Here is a 17,788-nt window from a genome sequence, read left to right on the forward strand (position 1 = left end):
ATTTAACAAAAGATAAGCACACCAGGAAACAACTTCAGGTTGAAATTTCTGATAGACTTTCGACATAACTAATTTGATGAGCAATTTCACCCTTGCAAGTAATCACTAGCCCTCAACAGTGGATAATCCAGGAGATCAGAAGAGATGTTTAGCTAAAATTTACATGCTACAAAAACACTAATGGCTGGCAAAATTACTAGAATAAAGTGTTTAAAGCAACCAAAAAAAGAAAATGTCCTTTTAAACCAAGTGGACAAAAGAATTCAACAGGTCGCTGATGAAACCACTGATTAATGATTATATATCATTTATCCATAGTACAAAGACGAAAAATATGAATATATTACGTAATACATGACAAGACAAAGGGCATATTAGTCGTCAAGCATGGTTTTCATTTTTCCCCAGGAAAAAATATAACATCCGTGCTTATTACAACTATTCGTGTCTCAAATATATGAACAATTCCCTAAAGTGAGACAATATCTCTTTCTTGGGTGAGCCCAAGAGGGGCATTATAAGTGCGAGAATCCTGAAGAGGTAAAAGAGTCTGGACATGTTCTCAAGTAGAACATTTGCGAGATTTAGCAGCAAATTGAACCCAGCAACAGATAACACATATACAAAGTAACTGAGGTAAAATCATAATATTGCTGACATCGTGAAAAACTGCAAAAAAAGAAGTTGAGACTTGACACAAGCACTTCTTACCCTTTATTTCCTCTTTCCTGTGCCAATCGATAGAAGCTCAAAGCTCCTAAGTGCATCATCACGACCACCTCTGGTAGCAGCAGTTCTGGTAAAAGATGATGTTTTGGATTCAAACCCAGGTTGAAACCTCTGGGTTGTAGACAGGCGACCACTGCTTGAGACCAGCCGGCTTGACCGATTTTCACTTGGCTCACCAGAGGAGCTTGGTCTGCTGCTTGATACAACTGGCCTCTTTGAAGTACTGCCATTGCGAGAACTCCGTCCCCTTTCAGAATCAGGTTGCTGCAAAGAGGGAAGAAGAAAGAGAATGTGAAGTGATTGGGAATCAGAGTGCAAGAATGACTTCATGGAAAAAATTGAAAGGGACACGGAAAATATGCAGAAGATTGCATATTACTACTCGCAATTACTCACCACATCCTTGGAAGATGGCACATCATCTGAAGATCTGTGCCTGGTGTGCTCACCATGCAAACCATGCCCTGTGCCATTCCTTCTAGCAAAGGCCTCAACAGCACCAGAGAACCTATCTCGAATCTCTTGTCCCACTAGAAGAAACATATAATGATGTGTCATATGTCGAAAACTCTTCATCTTTCTAATTCAAATAAGAAAATAACTTGTGTAGAAGTATTTACTACAATCTAAGCAAAATACTACAGATCTCACTGCTCTATAAGCATTCTAGAGAAATACCAGAGTGACCAAACAAAGGCAATCAACCATTGGGAAAATGTAAGAATATATCTCAAGCCATAGCACAGATACGAGCCAAGCACTTGAGAGCTTGAAGCCCATTTTACATTTAGGAGAATTCTAAACGTTTATAGAATTTGATTGTTTAAAACAAGTTGATCCAAAGCCTTGCAGTGTAAGGGAACAGACCTGAAGGCCTTTCAGCAGATGTTCCTGGATTTAAAGCTGGTTTCCCACTGGGCTGTTGAAAAATGACATGAAAAGATATCAAGATCATTTACAACTCATATAAAGATATTTTTACAAAAAATATTGCCAATAAATTATGTACTGACTCTTCCTCTTGAACTGGAGCCAACTTGAGGATATTTCAATATAGTCCAATCAAACACATAGTCAAACTGATAACCTGCACCAATCACAACTCACTGAATTCCAGGTTTTGTGAAACCTCTCAATAAAATTCAAGATTAGAATCACAGAAAGAATTATTCAACATTTATTAACAATTTTAAGGCTGGGACTTGAGAATCTACAAATAACCTTCTCGAATAAATAGATCTCGGAAAAGCCTCTTCAGATATGAATAATCAGGTTTGTCCTCAAACCGCAATGATCGGCAGTAATGGAAGTATGATGTGAACTCTGATGGATACGATTTGCAAAGAACCTGTCAAAAAGAATATTTGTAGTTCATATCTCAAGTTTACAAATGTTTTGGAGCACTTAGAATACAGAACAAGTACTGCATATCAGACTCATGATAGCATAAATTCAGTCATTTGTTCCTGTTATAAACTAAAACCATAAGTTTCATTATTAAATTGTCCTGGTATAAGCTGCTGGAAGAAGCAAGTGATAATACCTCAATGGGAGTAAGCATCTTCTTTTCACTGATCTTGTCATATTTCTGCTTCTTCGTACCTGCTTTTAAGCCCTGCCACGGAAGGCTAAAACAGAGAATCATATGCAGTAAGTAAAGAAAATGCGAATAAGCTTAAGCAAAGTAGGTGAAGTGAGCATGTCAATGAGTGATCAACCTTCCCCTCAGAAAATACATAAGCACATAACCAAGAGACTCAAGATCATCTCTTCTGCTTTGTTCTGCATGTAAATCAGACTTGTGAATACATCTAAACATGTGATAGCAAGTATACAAAACCATCTGAATCATAATAGCTTTTAAAAATTTAAGAAAAAAAGTCACTCACCAACTCCAAGGTGGGTATTAACACTTGCATAACGAGCTGTTCCAGTGAGATTTTTGTTTTCCCTGTAGCAAAAAAAGGGGAAGATGTGATGGAAAATAAACAGGCAACAAATGCTGAAAACATGAGAAAGTTGAGTAGCATATCAACGCATCAGGAAGACAGTAATTCATTAATGATTAAGGCCAAAATGCATTAAAAAATGACAGAAAATGGAACAATGAAACACTCAATAACCTGTATTATAAACATATGCGTCCAAACATTCAAATACAAATAGGTTCATCTCAGCACTGTTAAAGCTTCCATACAATCTACAAAGCCATATGTAAGTTCCATACAACTAATACTCCAGGGCTGTCCACGTTTTCTCATGATTGTTATATGCAAGCACTTCCAGAATGCAGAAACTAATCTACTTGTGAGGATTGCTCATAAGAAAGTACTCCTGTAATAGAATAACATGATACCGATTTTGGTAAAAGCGCAAGGTGCACCTAAGTGCCAAGGCCTTCTAGAGCCTAAGCGCGAAGCGCAAGCACGTGCCTGATTAAAGTCAAGTGCACATTTTTAAAAATATAATGCAATAAATTTGAAAATAATTATTAATGGTCAATACAACAATCAAGTGATCACATAATCATATAAGTTGAAATATAACAGTTTACATCATTCTCTAAATCACTTATTCAATAAATGAGTATTAATCAATACAAGTCTAAGTGCACAGCTCATTATATGTTCAACACCAATTATTAAAGCAACTAACCAATTATCACATAAATTTAATCATTTTTTTTTTCAAGAATGAACTAGGAGTTTCAGGACGTGGCAGTTTTGGTAGCAAGCAGAAAATTCAAGGGAATATGTGTCAAGGTAGAGAGGGGTGGGCTCAAGTGTATAGTAGCATACCATAAAATCTAGCCATCTAGGAGGCACGGAAATAGCATTTGGGCTGCCGTGTCTGTGTCCGACACATACTGGACAAGGGACACGGCTGCAGAAATTTATAATGAAATAAATAAATAAAAAGAGCTAAAGACCCAAAACGCAGCGTTTTGAGAGCAGAAATTAAAACCTAGGTCCCTAACCCTCAGACCATTTCTCTCACTCAATTTCTCTCCTCTCTCTTATCTTCTCACTCACTCTCTGTGACATTGGGGTTATTGGCAAAAGCAAAGGCCAACAACAGCAACGGTGAAAGTACTCTCTCTCTCTCTCTCTCTCTCTCTCTCTCTCTCTCTCCTTGCTTCAGTTGATTATTTCTCTATGACAATGGGGTTATCGGCAAAAGCAAAGGCCAACAGCGGCAATGGAAACCGCTGATGGTAAGCTCTCTCTCTGCATGAGTTGCTTATTTCACCCAATATTTAGTATTATTGGGTGAATTTGTTATTTTGGGTGAGATAAATTTTATTTTGTTATATTGATATTGGGTGTCTTTTGGTTTTTGGATCTGATATGTATGTACTTTAACATAAAGAAATAGAAGAAAAATAAATTTAATATTCATTTAACATTATACGAAAAATGAATGTGTAACAATATTTAAAATATATAAATAAAAATATATTTAATAATTAATTAATATATGTATTCCCTCTGTGTCGGTCCTAATTTTTCAAAAATTGTCGCATCGCTGCCTGGGTACGTGATTCTCAGCATAAAATTGACTTTTGTACACCACATCAAAGGTTTATTTCAACAGTAAGATCAAACGGCCACAATTCATATTTGTGTGTACAAATATATATAATTTTGTAGCCATCTGATCTTACTGTTGAAATAAAACGTCGATTTGGAGTACAAGAGTGTATATATATATATATATATAAACACACTTTGAGGTTATTGAAAAAGCTCCAAAAAAGCATGAAGGTGCCTCACTTTAGAGGCAAAAAGTACTAGGGCTTTGGGAGCTTTGCACTTAAGCATGCTTTTACCCATACTTTGTGAAACAACTATATAGAAATAAATATATTCAGACCGAATTTGTTAAATAGGGTGCAGAAAAGAATATAGGTATGCCAATGCAAGAATGAACAGCTTCCCCTCCGCTCTTTCCCCAAGAACAAGGGGAAACAACAAATGGACATGCGAACATCCATAATGCTGAATGCACTAGAATTGACCTATGGATACTTGTATGGTTATTAACAGGACTAATAACAGAAACTTGACCTATGAATGCACTAGAATTATACGATTAGCTCAGATAAAGTAAAAAAGAATTGAGAACAACAACCAGAGAACGAGTTAATTAGGAAGCCACAAGAAACCATAATGCTGGATTACCTGTATGGTATGTGCTTGTGTGTTTGAAGATCTCTATACTTTTTTGCAAGACCATAATCAATTATATATACCTGCGTTGAAAAAACACCCAGCTAAGCAAGAAAAAGCTAAGCAGTGCATGTTAGGGCACAACTAGAATATTTGAAAATATTGATTTCATAAGGTGTTATGTACAACCAACAAAATAAGCTTCAGCTGAACAGATCAATGCTACCAAGAGACAACGGCATTAACCAACACAATAAGTCATAAAACATGCTTGGATGAATTCTCATGGGAGTCTGGCAATATAACAATTCTGTATTTATCTAAAATAAAAATCCCCCTCTCTTCTGAAATTTTTCCTACATATCTTCGACCCTTTTTGGATGTGAGCTTCGGATATCTTTGCCTCGAAAAAAAAAAATTAATCAGGGCGCAGTCAACTTGAACATGTATTAACCACATAGGGGGTCTTATCATCACTTGGTAAAATTTACATTAATTTTTCCAAAAATAATAATAATCTTTTCTTCAACCATCTAAGATTTTCCACCCAAAAAAAAAATCATTCAGGACTTCTTATTAACTGATATTTTTTATTGGATAGCAAAGAAAAGCTTGATCTCTAGCAGTGCACAATTTTGGATTAAAAAATACAAAATTTTGAACTCATTCTTTATGTGATTTCTTGAGAACTACAAATCACCTCTTCATAAACAACCAACCTTTCATAGTTTTCAATCAGATAAATATTATCCATAGAGTAAAAATAATAAATTAGGATGAGGTATTGATGAATGAATCTATGCTAAATTGCCATCATTGTTAGTGTTAGAATTATGATTAAGTGATTAAATTCACCATTTCCTAATAGCTTAAGCTTTTGGAACAATCGGTAATTTAACATGGTATCAAAGCAGAAGATCTTGAGTTCGATCCCTCACTTTACTCTACCTCCCATTTAAAATGTTAAATTCCCATTGGTTGGGCCCCCACTTATTTAAGGGGAAGTAAGCCCACAAGTGAGGGGGGAGTGTTAGAATTATGATTAAGTGATTAAATTTACCATTTCCTAATAGCTTAAGCTTAGGGACAATCAGTAATTTAACAATAAGCAATACCAAAACTATAACCACATCAGTCAATACTTCTTATTCATTGATATTTTTTCTAGGAAAACAAAGAAAAGCTTGATCGTTAGCAGCAGTACACGATTTTGGTTTAAAAATACAAGTTATAACTCATTCTTTATGTGAGAACTACAAGTCTACAAATCACCTCTTAATAAACAACCGACCTTCAATAGTTTTCATCAAATAAATTTTATCCATAAAGAAATAACAATAAGTTATGATGGGGTATTGATGAATGCATCTCTGTTAAATTTCCATCATTGTAAATGTCCCCAAAACTATAATCACACTAGATAGGGGGAGTAAGCTATAATCAGTCAAATACCTTCCCACAACAAAAAGACATCTAATATTTGTAATGGTTTACAATGTCTATGCTCCCATCCATATCAACAAGAAGACTTCGAAAGCTCTAGGGCTAAATAGAGAACCAAAAGCAGTATGCCAATGTACAACTGCCCTCACTGCAAGCATATTCTCTAACAGAGATTTAATATTTATTCAAGGGTTGGCCTACCACCATTATATTGCCTAATTATTTTTATTTCACCAGTATTTATGCAAAAGAACTAACAGTTATTCTTCACATGGGAACATAATTGAAGTTGTCAACTCATCAAATCCAACCGAACAATTCTTGAACATAACTTACCATAGCCTAAAAAGTTTTTTTTTTTTTTTTGATAGATAATAAGAGTTTTATTGATGAAAAAAGTTAAAACAAAGAATTGGCAATCTGCTAAATTTGGGTCCAATCTTTAAACAAAAAAACAATTCTCACTAACTAAAGTTTTACATCAAGCAATTGGCAATCTAGCTTCTAAAATTTGAAATAAAATCCTTTGCCCCTAACCACAACCATACCACATGCCACTACTACCTGAGCCCATGCTCAGCAGCTCCCAAACTCAAAAAAAATAAAAATAATTATACAACTCCGTATTTGACATCTCTCTAATTGTAATTCTCTATCCTACATATCCATATTCCCTGAATCAAAAACTAACACGGAATTGAGTATTTAGTGCATATTCACATTTTTTGGGGGGAGGGGGATTGTTTTTTCAAAGGTTACCTATAGCTGCACAATATTCTGGCCAAATGAAATACACATAGCATTCACATTGTCAAGAGTCAAGACATGTCTCAACAAAAGTTGCACAAAGTCTTCATGTAAACAAAGATGGGATATTGCACAGATGTTTATATACTATGGTCCAATGTGTGTATGCATTTACAGTAAGACAAGGTGAAACTGACACAGAGACAGAAGCACTATATAGATGGTGAAAAAAGTAACCTGATTAGCTTTGCGCCCTAAACCCATCAAAAAGTTGTCAGGCTTTATATCACGGTGAAGAAAACCCCGTGAGTGCATATACTCAACTCTGTTTATCTACATAAAAAAATAAAATAAATAAAATAAAAATCAGTATGGAAGCCATATTTGCCCAATATACCTCATTGATTTTTCCTTCATTGAAAACATTAAATTCTTACCAACTGATCTGCAAGCATTAAAACCGTTTTTAAAGAAAACTTCCGGTTGCAATAGTTGAACAGGTCTTCTAGGCTTGGGCCAAGAAGGTCAATAACCATAACATTGTACTCTCCCTCAACGCCAAACCATTTCAGATGGGGGATACCCGCTTCATACAGATAGAAGATAAATAAGTGCATATAAATTGATTTTAACTCACAGAAATAACCTTTCATTCCAACTCATTATAGACAAAAGGAGCAAAAAGAGAAACTTACTTCCTCCTTGTAGAAGCATGTATAATTTTGACTCATAATGAAGCTGAGGGTGCTTGGTCTTCACAGATTCCTGGGGAACAAGAGAAAAATAGGTGGGTAATGTAAGTTATATTAGTTACTCAAGCTGTAGAACAAGCAAAATCATAGATTCCAAAAAATATAAGGGGAGGAGAAAAAAGTGAACTGAAGTTCTCAAACTTGTATAAGCACCACACCGAGCACATGAAAAATATAATAATAAAAAATTGTATTCAGATCCAATGAATACTCAACATGCAGGCTAAGATTGGTAAGAATACCAAAATAATCAACAAGAACCATCTAATGGAACCATACAATAATATGTGAAGGTCTGAAGGAAGATGGAGACGAGAGACTTTGATTTCAACTTAAATGCAGCCCTTCCACAGCTCTTTCAATCCATTCATCATAAATAATTATCTAAATAAATTATTGTACTACAATAACAACAACAAACAAGCCTAAATCCCAAATTCTTGAAGCCGACTACGGATCCTCAATAGAATAGTTAGGGTTAGCCATGTGTATCATTTTCCTCCATTCTACTCTATGTAATTAGAATATTGTAAATGCAAATATTTACTTGAATGAAATAATCCTCAGCATGACCGCAACGCCATGATCTTAAATACAACTCTTAAAACCTAAAATCCAACTAATGCAGTACCAATCCACCCCATAAAAATCAGTTCCCTCGTATTTCAGAAACTCTACAGTACTAACTACTAACTAAAACAATGCACGACAACAAGGCACAAGATGCTTCTAAGTAAAACTGTAAATAAAATTTATTAATCAATTAGCTTAGCTAACCAGTAACTCCTGCACTTGGACCAAGAGCCTTGTAGCTCAACAGGTACTTCCCCTCCCCCAACTATTGAATTATAATATTAAAAAGCAACTCAAGTACTTGAATATTAAAACTAAGCAGCGTAAGAAACCAAATAATGAACTTCTTTAGCAAACTGAAATGCAGGTTTGCTCAAAAATTTAAGGTGGTTTTAGACAAAGACAAAATTCATCTTCCAAAAGATCTATTCAAAAAATGACAACCAATAACATATATTTAGATTCAAGAACACTGTCTTGCTTGTTCATCAGTGACTTGAGCTCCACAATACAACTGAAGAAATCAACCTCCTAAAACAAAATTTGAAAGGAACAGAGAAAGTGAAGGCCTTCCAACATACCAGCTTTACAGCCACTTCCTCTCCACTTTGTATATTAACCCCTGAAACAACAAACCAAACCAATAAGATTCTCCAAACAAAATACAAAACTAGAGAGTGACATAAGCAGACAATGCTAACTTAAAACCCCATGAATTCCATACCCAAATAGAGTTCTCCAAACGATCCACTACCGATCTTTCGCCCAAGCTTAAACTTCCCACCAATCACATGATCCATGTTTCAATTCCCAATTCCCAATCAAAGTAAATACAAAACCAACAAGCTCACCCTCCTAACTCTTTTAATACAATACTAAAATGTCAAAAAGCTTTTTGCTCATCCAAAAAGCTCATCACCAACAGATCTTTGATTCTAATCCACTCTCAGATCCACCTAACTCCAACATAAACACAATGATTCCAAGAAAAAAAAAATACCCTTTTCTACTCTTCAAAAACTAAGCTCAAAAATCCAAACTTTTCCCCCAAAAAATTCAATATATAAAAATTTTAAAAAAAAAAAATCTATGTAATACACCTAACTCTAACATAGGATACAACTACAATTAAAAAAAATATAAAAATCTAAAGAAAACCCAATAATCACCGAATAAAAACCCGGGATTCAGGGTCATCAAAAGGGTGTTTCTTTGTTTTGATTTTTTTCTTTTCTTGGTAAAATCAATATGAGATAAAACGAAGGTTGAAGAAAAGGAAATAAAAAGCGGTTGTTTTCTTTAAACGGAAAATTATTGTGTTGTGTTTTCAGGAAAAGAATGAGAGAGAGAGAGAGAGAGAGTGGGTGGGGGGGACTTTGAAGTCGGAAAATGGAATCTTTAAATTTGGGTCCGATTTTCACGGCCAAGCTAATAAAATGTGGGGGTAGCTTCGGAGGGGATCTTTCGGATCTGGGCTTGGGTTTGGTTTCCCCGGAAAAACCCTTTTTGGTGAGACTCTGATTCCTCAGGAAAGGAGTGTTGGGATGAGAGAGAGATAGAGAGAGTGAGAGACAGAAAGAAAGAGAATGGATGAGAAAAGTAGATGATTGAAGAAGCAAAAGTTTAAATGATATTGTCTTTTTTTTCTTTTTCTTTTTCTTTTTTTTATTGGTATTATTTTGTTGTCTATTATCTGTTACTTATAGAATACTTATTAATAATTGGTTAAAAGTTCTTTCTTTTTCTTTTTTTAATGTATGAGACTGAGAATATCATTGAGAACTAGACCACTCAACTTTTATATATAGCATGAGTTAGGGATTTTTTTTTTTATATAAGAATTAGAGATAATATTTTTTTTGAGAAACAAACACATAGAGAAGGAAAATGGTTAAGAAATTGAGAGATAATTGATTGTTCTTATTGTTTGAAGATGGACACCTCATATTCGATTTTTTTTCTTTTTTTTCCTGAAAGACACCTCATATTCGTGGAGAAAGGCGAAGGAAAGTATTTCATATTTTATATTATTAAGTTTGATTTGAATATTACTTTTTTTTTTCTTTTTTTCTTAAATTGAATAACTATTGCGTGATTTATATAAAATTTTTGACAATCAAATCCGCTTTGGGTTTTCTTTTCATGAGTTGTTAAGAAACTTAAATTAAACAAACTTTTTAAAAAATTAATATAATGAATTATCGATACAAATAAAAAATTAATCATATACAAATGCATGAAGTTTTACAATTTTCTCCTATAAGTTTTCATATTTTAATATCCTTAAATGATAATTCATTATGAGTTATCATTATCTTCATCAATTGTCAATATGGGTAAGTGTAATCATTTTATTTTGTTAAGTTTGCATAACATTTTTTATTTTTATGCAATTGTCATTATCTATTTGTTATTATTTTTATAAAAATATTTTAAACTGAATAACAAAATTCAACTAATGTGCATTGTATTAATTATTGATCTAAAGAGCTACACACATCCATACATATATAAATAATACGCTGTGTCCACTTAACCAATCAAATACTTGAAAATCATTAACTTTACTCTTTTTTTTTTTTTTTTTTTTAATCACTAACTTTATACCAAAATGTTATTATAACATGACAAGAGCATTTGCATCAATCCAGCTAAAACTTTCCATTTATTTTAGTAAAAAAACCTACTTTTTCTATTTTACACAGCTACTTTGCAAAAAAACCTATATCATACTATCTATTATACACTCTATTTTCTTTAAATAATTATTTTTTATTCTTTAACCTACCATATCAAAATACTCTCTCTCTCTCTCTCTCTCTCTCTCTCAAAATTAAAAAACTCTCTCTCACCTCTCATTTCTCTCTTAGCTCTTAGCCTATTCTTCTTCTTCTTCTTCTTCTTCTTCTTCTTCTTCTTCTTCTCCTTCCTCCTCCTCCTTCTCTCTTTGTTGGATTGCGATACTGGGCTACGGTGGTGGGTGGGCGATGATGGGTTTTTGGATCTCAATGGGTTCTCGGTGGGCAGTGATGGGTTTGATTTGGGTTTTCCAGTTGATGAGTTGATTGGGTTTTGTAATAGGATGTTCAAATTCGTAATGGGTTGTGACTGGTGGTGGTATTGGGCGGTCAGTGGTGGCTAGGTTTTACGGTGAAATGAAGGAGAGAGAAGAGAGAGAGAGAAAAAAAAATAATGAGAAACTAAAAAAATTAATATGCAAAGTTACAGTAACCGTGTATATTTACATAGTTACAATAGCAAAAATGAAAATCTACGGTGGTATAAATAAACTGGTGCGGGCAGTTTTAAGGCTAAAATGTGTAAATTTCACATCTTTTTATATTATACACATATTGGTGCAAATGCTCTAAAATACACACATATATAACAAATCCTCTATATTTCCTAATTATTAAATTATATAAAGTTAAATTATATTTATAAAAAAATATAAATTTATAATAACAAAATGTACACTTACAACTCTCAAACACTCGCTCTTTATTTTTAGAGTTGGAGATATCGATAGTCAAATAGAGAAAAGAGATTCATGAGAGAGAGAGAGAGAGAGAGAGAGAGAGAGAGAGAGATTTGTGATTTATGTTGTTGGTTGGTTTTGGGATGGTTGATCAATGTTGTTATTTAGTTTTGGGAGAGAGAGAGAGAGATTTGTGATTTATGTTGTTGGTTGGTTTTTGGATGGTTGATCAATGTTGTTATTTAGTTTTGGGTTTGACTGATCTGTGTCAAAGTGTGCAAAAATATTTTTAAAGATAAATTAAACTAATACAAAAAGATTTTATATATATTTATCAAGTTGGAGGGTTCATTTTAAACCCCTTGAAGCTCATGTAACGCCTCCCTTAACTCAAATTCTTCTTTATTAAAAATAAACTGATGTAAGAAAATAATATAATATAATTTTTTTCTAACTAATAAATTTGATAATTATACTAGTTATTAACATGTATTTATTATGATTGTGTTTGTACATGAAAATATATATTCTAGGCTGTGTAGCATTATCTTTTTATTTGATTGTATTTGTATATAGAACTATATATTTTAAGAAAAAATTATGGACAAAACAAAATCTTACAATATTTTCACAATACTCTTATTTTTAATTGTGGTAGGACCTGATTTAATATTTTATTATTTTATTTTAACCTATGAGAGACTAACACCTTAGCTACTGTGACAATTTGTTATGTCCTTAGCACAACTCATATTTTAATATATAAGGAAAATATGATACACAAAGATTCTACTTTCGGAAAAAAAATGATATGCAAAGATTTTAATGGAGTGTTTAAATATAGAATAGCATTTACTTTCAAAAATATATAATAGAATTTAAATTCAATTAAATATATATATATATATATTAAAATAACTTCGTGTAAAATTGTAAATTCTCAAAACTTATATGACACAATATTATGAGGTCAACTAAAATTCAATCGTCTTTGGTTTTATACTGATTATAGATATATTAAAAACAATGGAAACGTAACATTTTATTTTTGAGATAAGTAGACAGTTGGGAGGGGGGAGGTAGGGTTCAACCATAAACATATGACACTACAAAAGCAGTCTTTATCATTGGGCTATCACTTAAATCTCATAATATTAAAAAAGTCTATGGATACAACTTTTTTGAACAACCTTTACCATAACAATGAAGTGATCTATGGTATGGTGAAAAAAGACTATGGGTCCATATGAAAGTAATTGTCTACTACTCATATCATTAAGTTGTGGCAAATGGTTTGGTCCTAAAAAAACTACAAAACATTTTATATTTAAAGAATAATATTATATATTACATTCATATTTTTTCGTTTACAATAAGTGGGGAGAGAGGATTTGAATAATGAGAATCTAGCAAAGCTATTAAACTACAAAAATTTTAACTATGAGAAAGCATCCCTTTCCATTTAAATTCTTCAATTTTCTTCAATTTTAGTGCAAATTTAAGGCACAAGACATTCAATAAATTCAATAGATAAAATCAAATAAATGTCACATGTGTCATATCTGTCTAAATTTTGGATAAAATCGGGGGATTTAATACGAGGGATTTACCATATTTCTGAAGTTTAACTGTCCATGTCATTTGGACATTGGACCCCATTTGCAACTCTGCAAGACCATAACACATGGATGATTGATTCCTAAGATTGTTTACAAATGAGACATACAAGATCAACATGAACACCTTTCAATCCCAAGTTGAGCACGGTGGAAAGGGCATTACAAAATCTTTCCATAGAAAGATCTTGACCTTTTGAGAAACCTTTAATGATCATAAAGTCTTCCACAAATTTTGCAATCGTAGAGTAGAGCCCTAGATGACTCTCCTTCCTTATCAATATGCTTTAAGGACACGCCATATAATAAGCACTACAAACAGTAAAATCACCATATTTTGAGGCCACCCAAACTAGCATGTCTCCATTATTTTAACTTGATAGGGACTAATTTGCCTAATGGATCCAACATCAATTTGCAAGAAAGACATTCTACAACAATGGTAGATTCCACTAATGAGTGTCAGGATCAACAACTCACATTCGTAAGCATTTGAACTGAGGAATCTTAACAAAAGAAATAACTATTGATGGGGGTGTTTTCTACAGATTACCATTCCACTAATGAGTGTCAGGATCAACAAACTCACATTCGTAAGCATTTGAACTAAGGAATCTTAACAAAAAAAATAACTATTGATGGGGGTGTTTTCTACAGATAAATTGACTTATAAGAAGAAGGCAAATAGGGTGGACAACCTCCATAGGGTTGTTTACTTCACAAAAAGATGACGGAGGATCCTTGATAAACCAACGACACCTTCAAGACATGACGCCACCAAGGTCGACGGATACGTCAAGTACCAACGAGAAAAATGGAGGCAACGGTTGACCATAAAACTGACGGGACAGGGAAGTTAACAGATACCACGTGGCCATGTGTGGTCCCCATGAATACTCATGTATGGAAATATCTTGCGCATCACGTACCAAGGCCTTATCGCGCTCACATATGAAAAGACACCCTAGAATCATGGAAACCCTAATACCAAATACCCTCCGTAAGGAAAGATCCCCATTTCTATAGGATCTCGATTTACCACTCACCACTATATAAGCACTAGACCTCCTCTTTCCCAAAGTATGCAGAAAATCCCTAACTCTCTCACTAAAGAGTTGATAGTGATTTCTTATTCGCTAACTTGACATTCGGAGGGTTTTTGGCCGGTACCACACCAATGCCTTCTGTTTGGTCCTTCGTTCTTATTTACAAGTACCCATTGAAGTGACTTGGAGCCTACAATTCACTAATGATTTTGCACATCATCAATTGGCACCGTCTATGGGAGTAACGAGTGATAAGTCATATCACCATCTCAAAGACAAAGAGTTGTATGGTCCTAACACGATCAATGGCCACTACCAACCAAGAGACTGGAAACCCGCCCAACGCATTAGAGAGCCAAGTGCAAACCCTTACCGTAGCAGTCGAATGGCTTACTTAGCAAAACCACGAGTTTGAACAACAGCTGGAGCAGCGGAATAACTAGGAGCCGAACGATTAGAATGGCAGACAAAACAGGGATAAATGTAACAACAATTGTCCCCCGACGAATGATCACCAAGAAAGGGACTGTTGGAAAATTTAGACTCCGGTTAATAGAATTAACAAGTTTTAAACCCAAGTTGTTAATTAGATTTATTATGAAAAAAATTTGTTAAAACAAACAAACATCAATATCATGCATTAGAAAAATAAATAAGACAAGATATGATGACCTAGGAAAACTAATGAAACAACCTAGTTTCACAATAAAAAACCTGGGGGGAAACCTTTCCAAAAAGCAATCCACTATAGTAAAGAGAAATTTCAGATCTAGTACAAAAACCTTTGTCCCTAGACTTTACAATCCCCGTAGATGAACTTACAGCAGAAACCTTCTACCATTTCAGAACTTTTGAACTCTTCAATATATGAACGCCACTCTTTTGATGCATAAATCCCAGTACGTGACTAACCAATGATGCACAACTCTCAGTACGTGACTAACACACCAACTTGAAGAAGATGTTGACTGCAAAGTTCTTCACTTCATCAACAATGAAGATCAAGAAGCACTTGGTTACAAAACCCTAAGGCGCAAAGATGCAGTAACTTCTTTCAGACAGAATAAGACATCAGTCACATTTTGCATATGTTCTCCTTGTATTCTATTATGTGACGGCCTCTAAAATAAGCCTTATATAGGTCTAGGATTGTGAGAAAAGAAACCTTACACTACATGTCAACATAGGCTGAAAATCAGATCTAGAAATCTGAATTTCTAAAGCTTGATCGATCGAGAGGTGTCAAGAAGCTATCAAGGGGACATGAGCTTTCTCGATTGATCCACCAACTGTCGAAAGGTGTTAAGATCGCAATAAGAAACAGCTGACGAGCTCGATAAATAGCCTAGCTATCAAGAGGTGTCGAGCAGCTATTGAGTTTTAAAAAAATCAACACTTCTTCACTTGTTTCTTGGACAGATTTGCATGGCTTCAATACTAAACTCGAATTCTTGTTCCTTGAAGTATTAAATACATCCTAGATCTACTCAAATACAAGTAAAGTGCGTTTTGTCAAAGGATTAGCCAACTACATAAAATATTGACATATGTTTCTAACATGATCCACATATGTCCTAATAGGGACGATCAAGAAGAAAGCAATGTCGTCAGTAGACAAGATCAACAGGATACCAGTCATCCTTCTAAGCTGGAAATCAGCACTTTGTGCATGGCACAGGAGATGCAAACGATGAACGAAAGGATGGACATGATGATGAGTGCCCTAAGGGGACGGGTATCCACCAACTTGGACGAACTAGTCCAATGGACCAGACTCACCCTTCACCGCGCAGGTGACTTCCTTCCCCCTTCTGGCCAAGTTCTGAATGCCACAGGTGGAGGCATATGACAATTCAGGAGACACACTGGACCATTTGGAGTCATTTAAAACCCTTATACACTTGCAAGGAATTCCAAAAGAAATTATGTGCAGGGCCTTCCCTACCACACTGAAGGGGCCATCAAGGGTAGGGTTCAGCAAACTTACCTCGAGTACTGTCTCCACCTTTAAAGAGTTAAGTGGACATTTTGTCACGCACTTCATCGGGGGATAAAGACACAAAAGATCTTCAATGGCCATACTAAGCATTACACAATGGGAAGATGAAAGTCTAAGGTTATACGTAACCCGTTTCAACAAAGAGGCTCTCATGATTGACGAAGTTGACGACAAAGTCCTTATTACTGCCTTCACCCGTGGGTTACGACCGGGGGAATTTCTCTTCTCCCTTTACAAAAATGACCCAAAAATGATGGCCAAAACGCTGTATAAGGCCACGAAATACATGAACGCCAAAGACACGATAATAGCCCGGGGAGACGGGCCAAAGAAGAGACAAAGGCAAGACAACCATCGTCCAAACAGAGGAAGGAAGTTGTCTCAAACGAGTGAGTGAAGGGGAGAAAGGAGATCAAAACCCCAGCCAGGAAGGACGATAAATTTTAGCCCCTTGAATACCCCGCTGGATCAAGTTCTCATGTAGATAATGGATGACGCAGCGCTGACAAGGCCGGAAAAGTTGAAAGGCGATCCAAGCAAGAAGCCCCATAACAAGTACTGCCACTTTTACCAGGACCATGGGCATGACACCTTTGAGTGTTACGACCTCAAACAGCAGATCGAGGCCCTCATAAAATAAGGAAAGTTACAACGGTTCATGAAGGGCGGTGAAAACCCGCCAAGGGACCCTGAACCCAACCGACGGGCCGAAGGAAGGCCCAGAGCCCCACTCGGCGAGATCAGAGTAATTGTGGGAGGAAACACTATGGCAGGGTCATCCAAAAAGGTTAAGAAGATGTATTTACATATGGTGCAGAACGTCCAGATTTTCGAATGACCCCCAAAAGCTACAAGGGTTGACACCACCCTCATGACAACGCCCTGGTTATTAGCTTGTCTATCGTGGACTTCAATACCTAACAGGTAGTAGTGGATAATGGGAGCTTAGTAAATATACTCTACTACCTTGCGTTTTAGCAAATGAAGGTCGATCGAGAGCGTCTCCAACCCTTAAATGTGCCGTTGGTAGGATTCGGTGGCACTAAAGTCTTTCCCATCGGAATCATTACTTTGCCAGTAACCATTGGGATGTACCCTCAACAGCTTACTAAGGAGGTCAATTTCCATGTCGTTGACTGCTCCTCTGCATACAACGCCATCATTAGTCATCCCACGCTTAACGCATGGTGGGCAGCCACGTCAACATACCACCTACTAGTAAAGTTTCCAACAGAA

The 17,788-nt window shown here is 35.2% G+C and overlaps 1 protein-coding gene across 1 annotated transcript; it reads right to left on the reverse strand.

Moving 5' to 3' along the window:
• Positions 1 to 275: 275 nt before the first annotated feature.
• On the reverse strand, positions 276 to 10,018 carry LOC112030604 (casein kinase 1-like protein 10). The gene is made up of 14 exons (XM_024063279.2): positions 9,138 to 10,018; positions 8,995 to 9,035; positions 7,784 to 7,853; positions 7,526 to 7,674; positions 7,326 to 7,421; positions 4,911 to 4,981; positions 2,619 to 2,680; positions 2,448 to 2,511; positions 2,273 to 2,357; positions 1,951 to 2,077; positions 1,743 to 1,816; positions 1,597 to 1,648; positions 1,126 to 1,259; positions 276 to 993 (listed from the first exon to the last, which is right to left on the reverse strand). The coding sequence occupies exons 1-14, from the start codon at positions 9,211 to 9,213 to the stop codon at positions 715 to 717; spliced, it is 1,380 nt and encodes a 459-aa protein (XP_023919047.1). The 5' UTR covers positions 9,214 to 10,018; the 3' UTR covers positions 276 to 714.
• Positions 10,019 to 17,788: the final 7,770 nt, after the last annotated feature.

Source organism: Quercus suber, unplaced genomic scaffold, assembly GCF_002906115.3.
Source record: "Quercus suber isolate HL8 unplaced genomic scaffold, Cork oak 2.0 scaffold_931, whole genome shotgun sequence".
Classification (NCBI taxonomy): domain Eukaryota; kingdom Viridiplantae; phylum Streptophyta; class Magnoliopsida; order Fagales; family Fagaceae; genus Quercus; species Quercus suber.

Coding starts and splice junctions, on each gene's coding strand:
- LOC112030604 (XM_024063279.2), bottom strand. CDS start 9,213: ATGGATCATGTGATTGGTGGGAAGTTTAAGCTTGGGCGAAAGATCGGT. Junction 7,675..7,783: donor CATGCTTCTACAAGGAGGAA/GTAAGTTTCTCT, acceptor ATCTGTATGAAG/CGGGTATCCCCCATCTGAAA. Junction 1,260..1,596: donor ATCTGCTGAAAGGCCTTCAG/GTCTGTTCCCTT, acceptor TGTTTCTTCTAG/TGGGACAAGAGATTCGAGAT.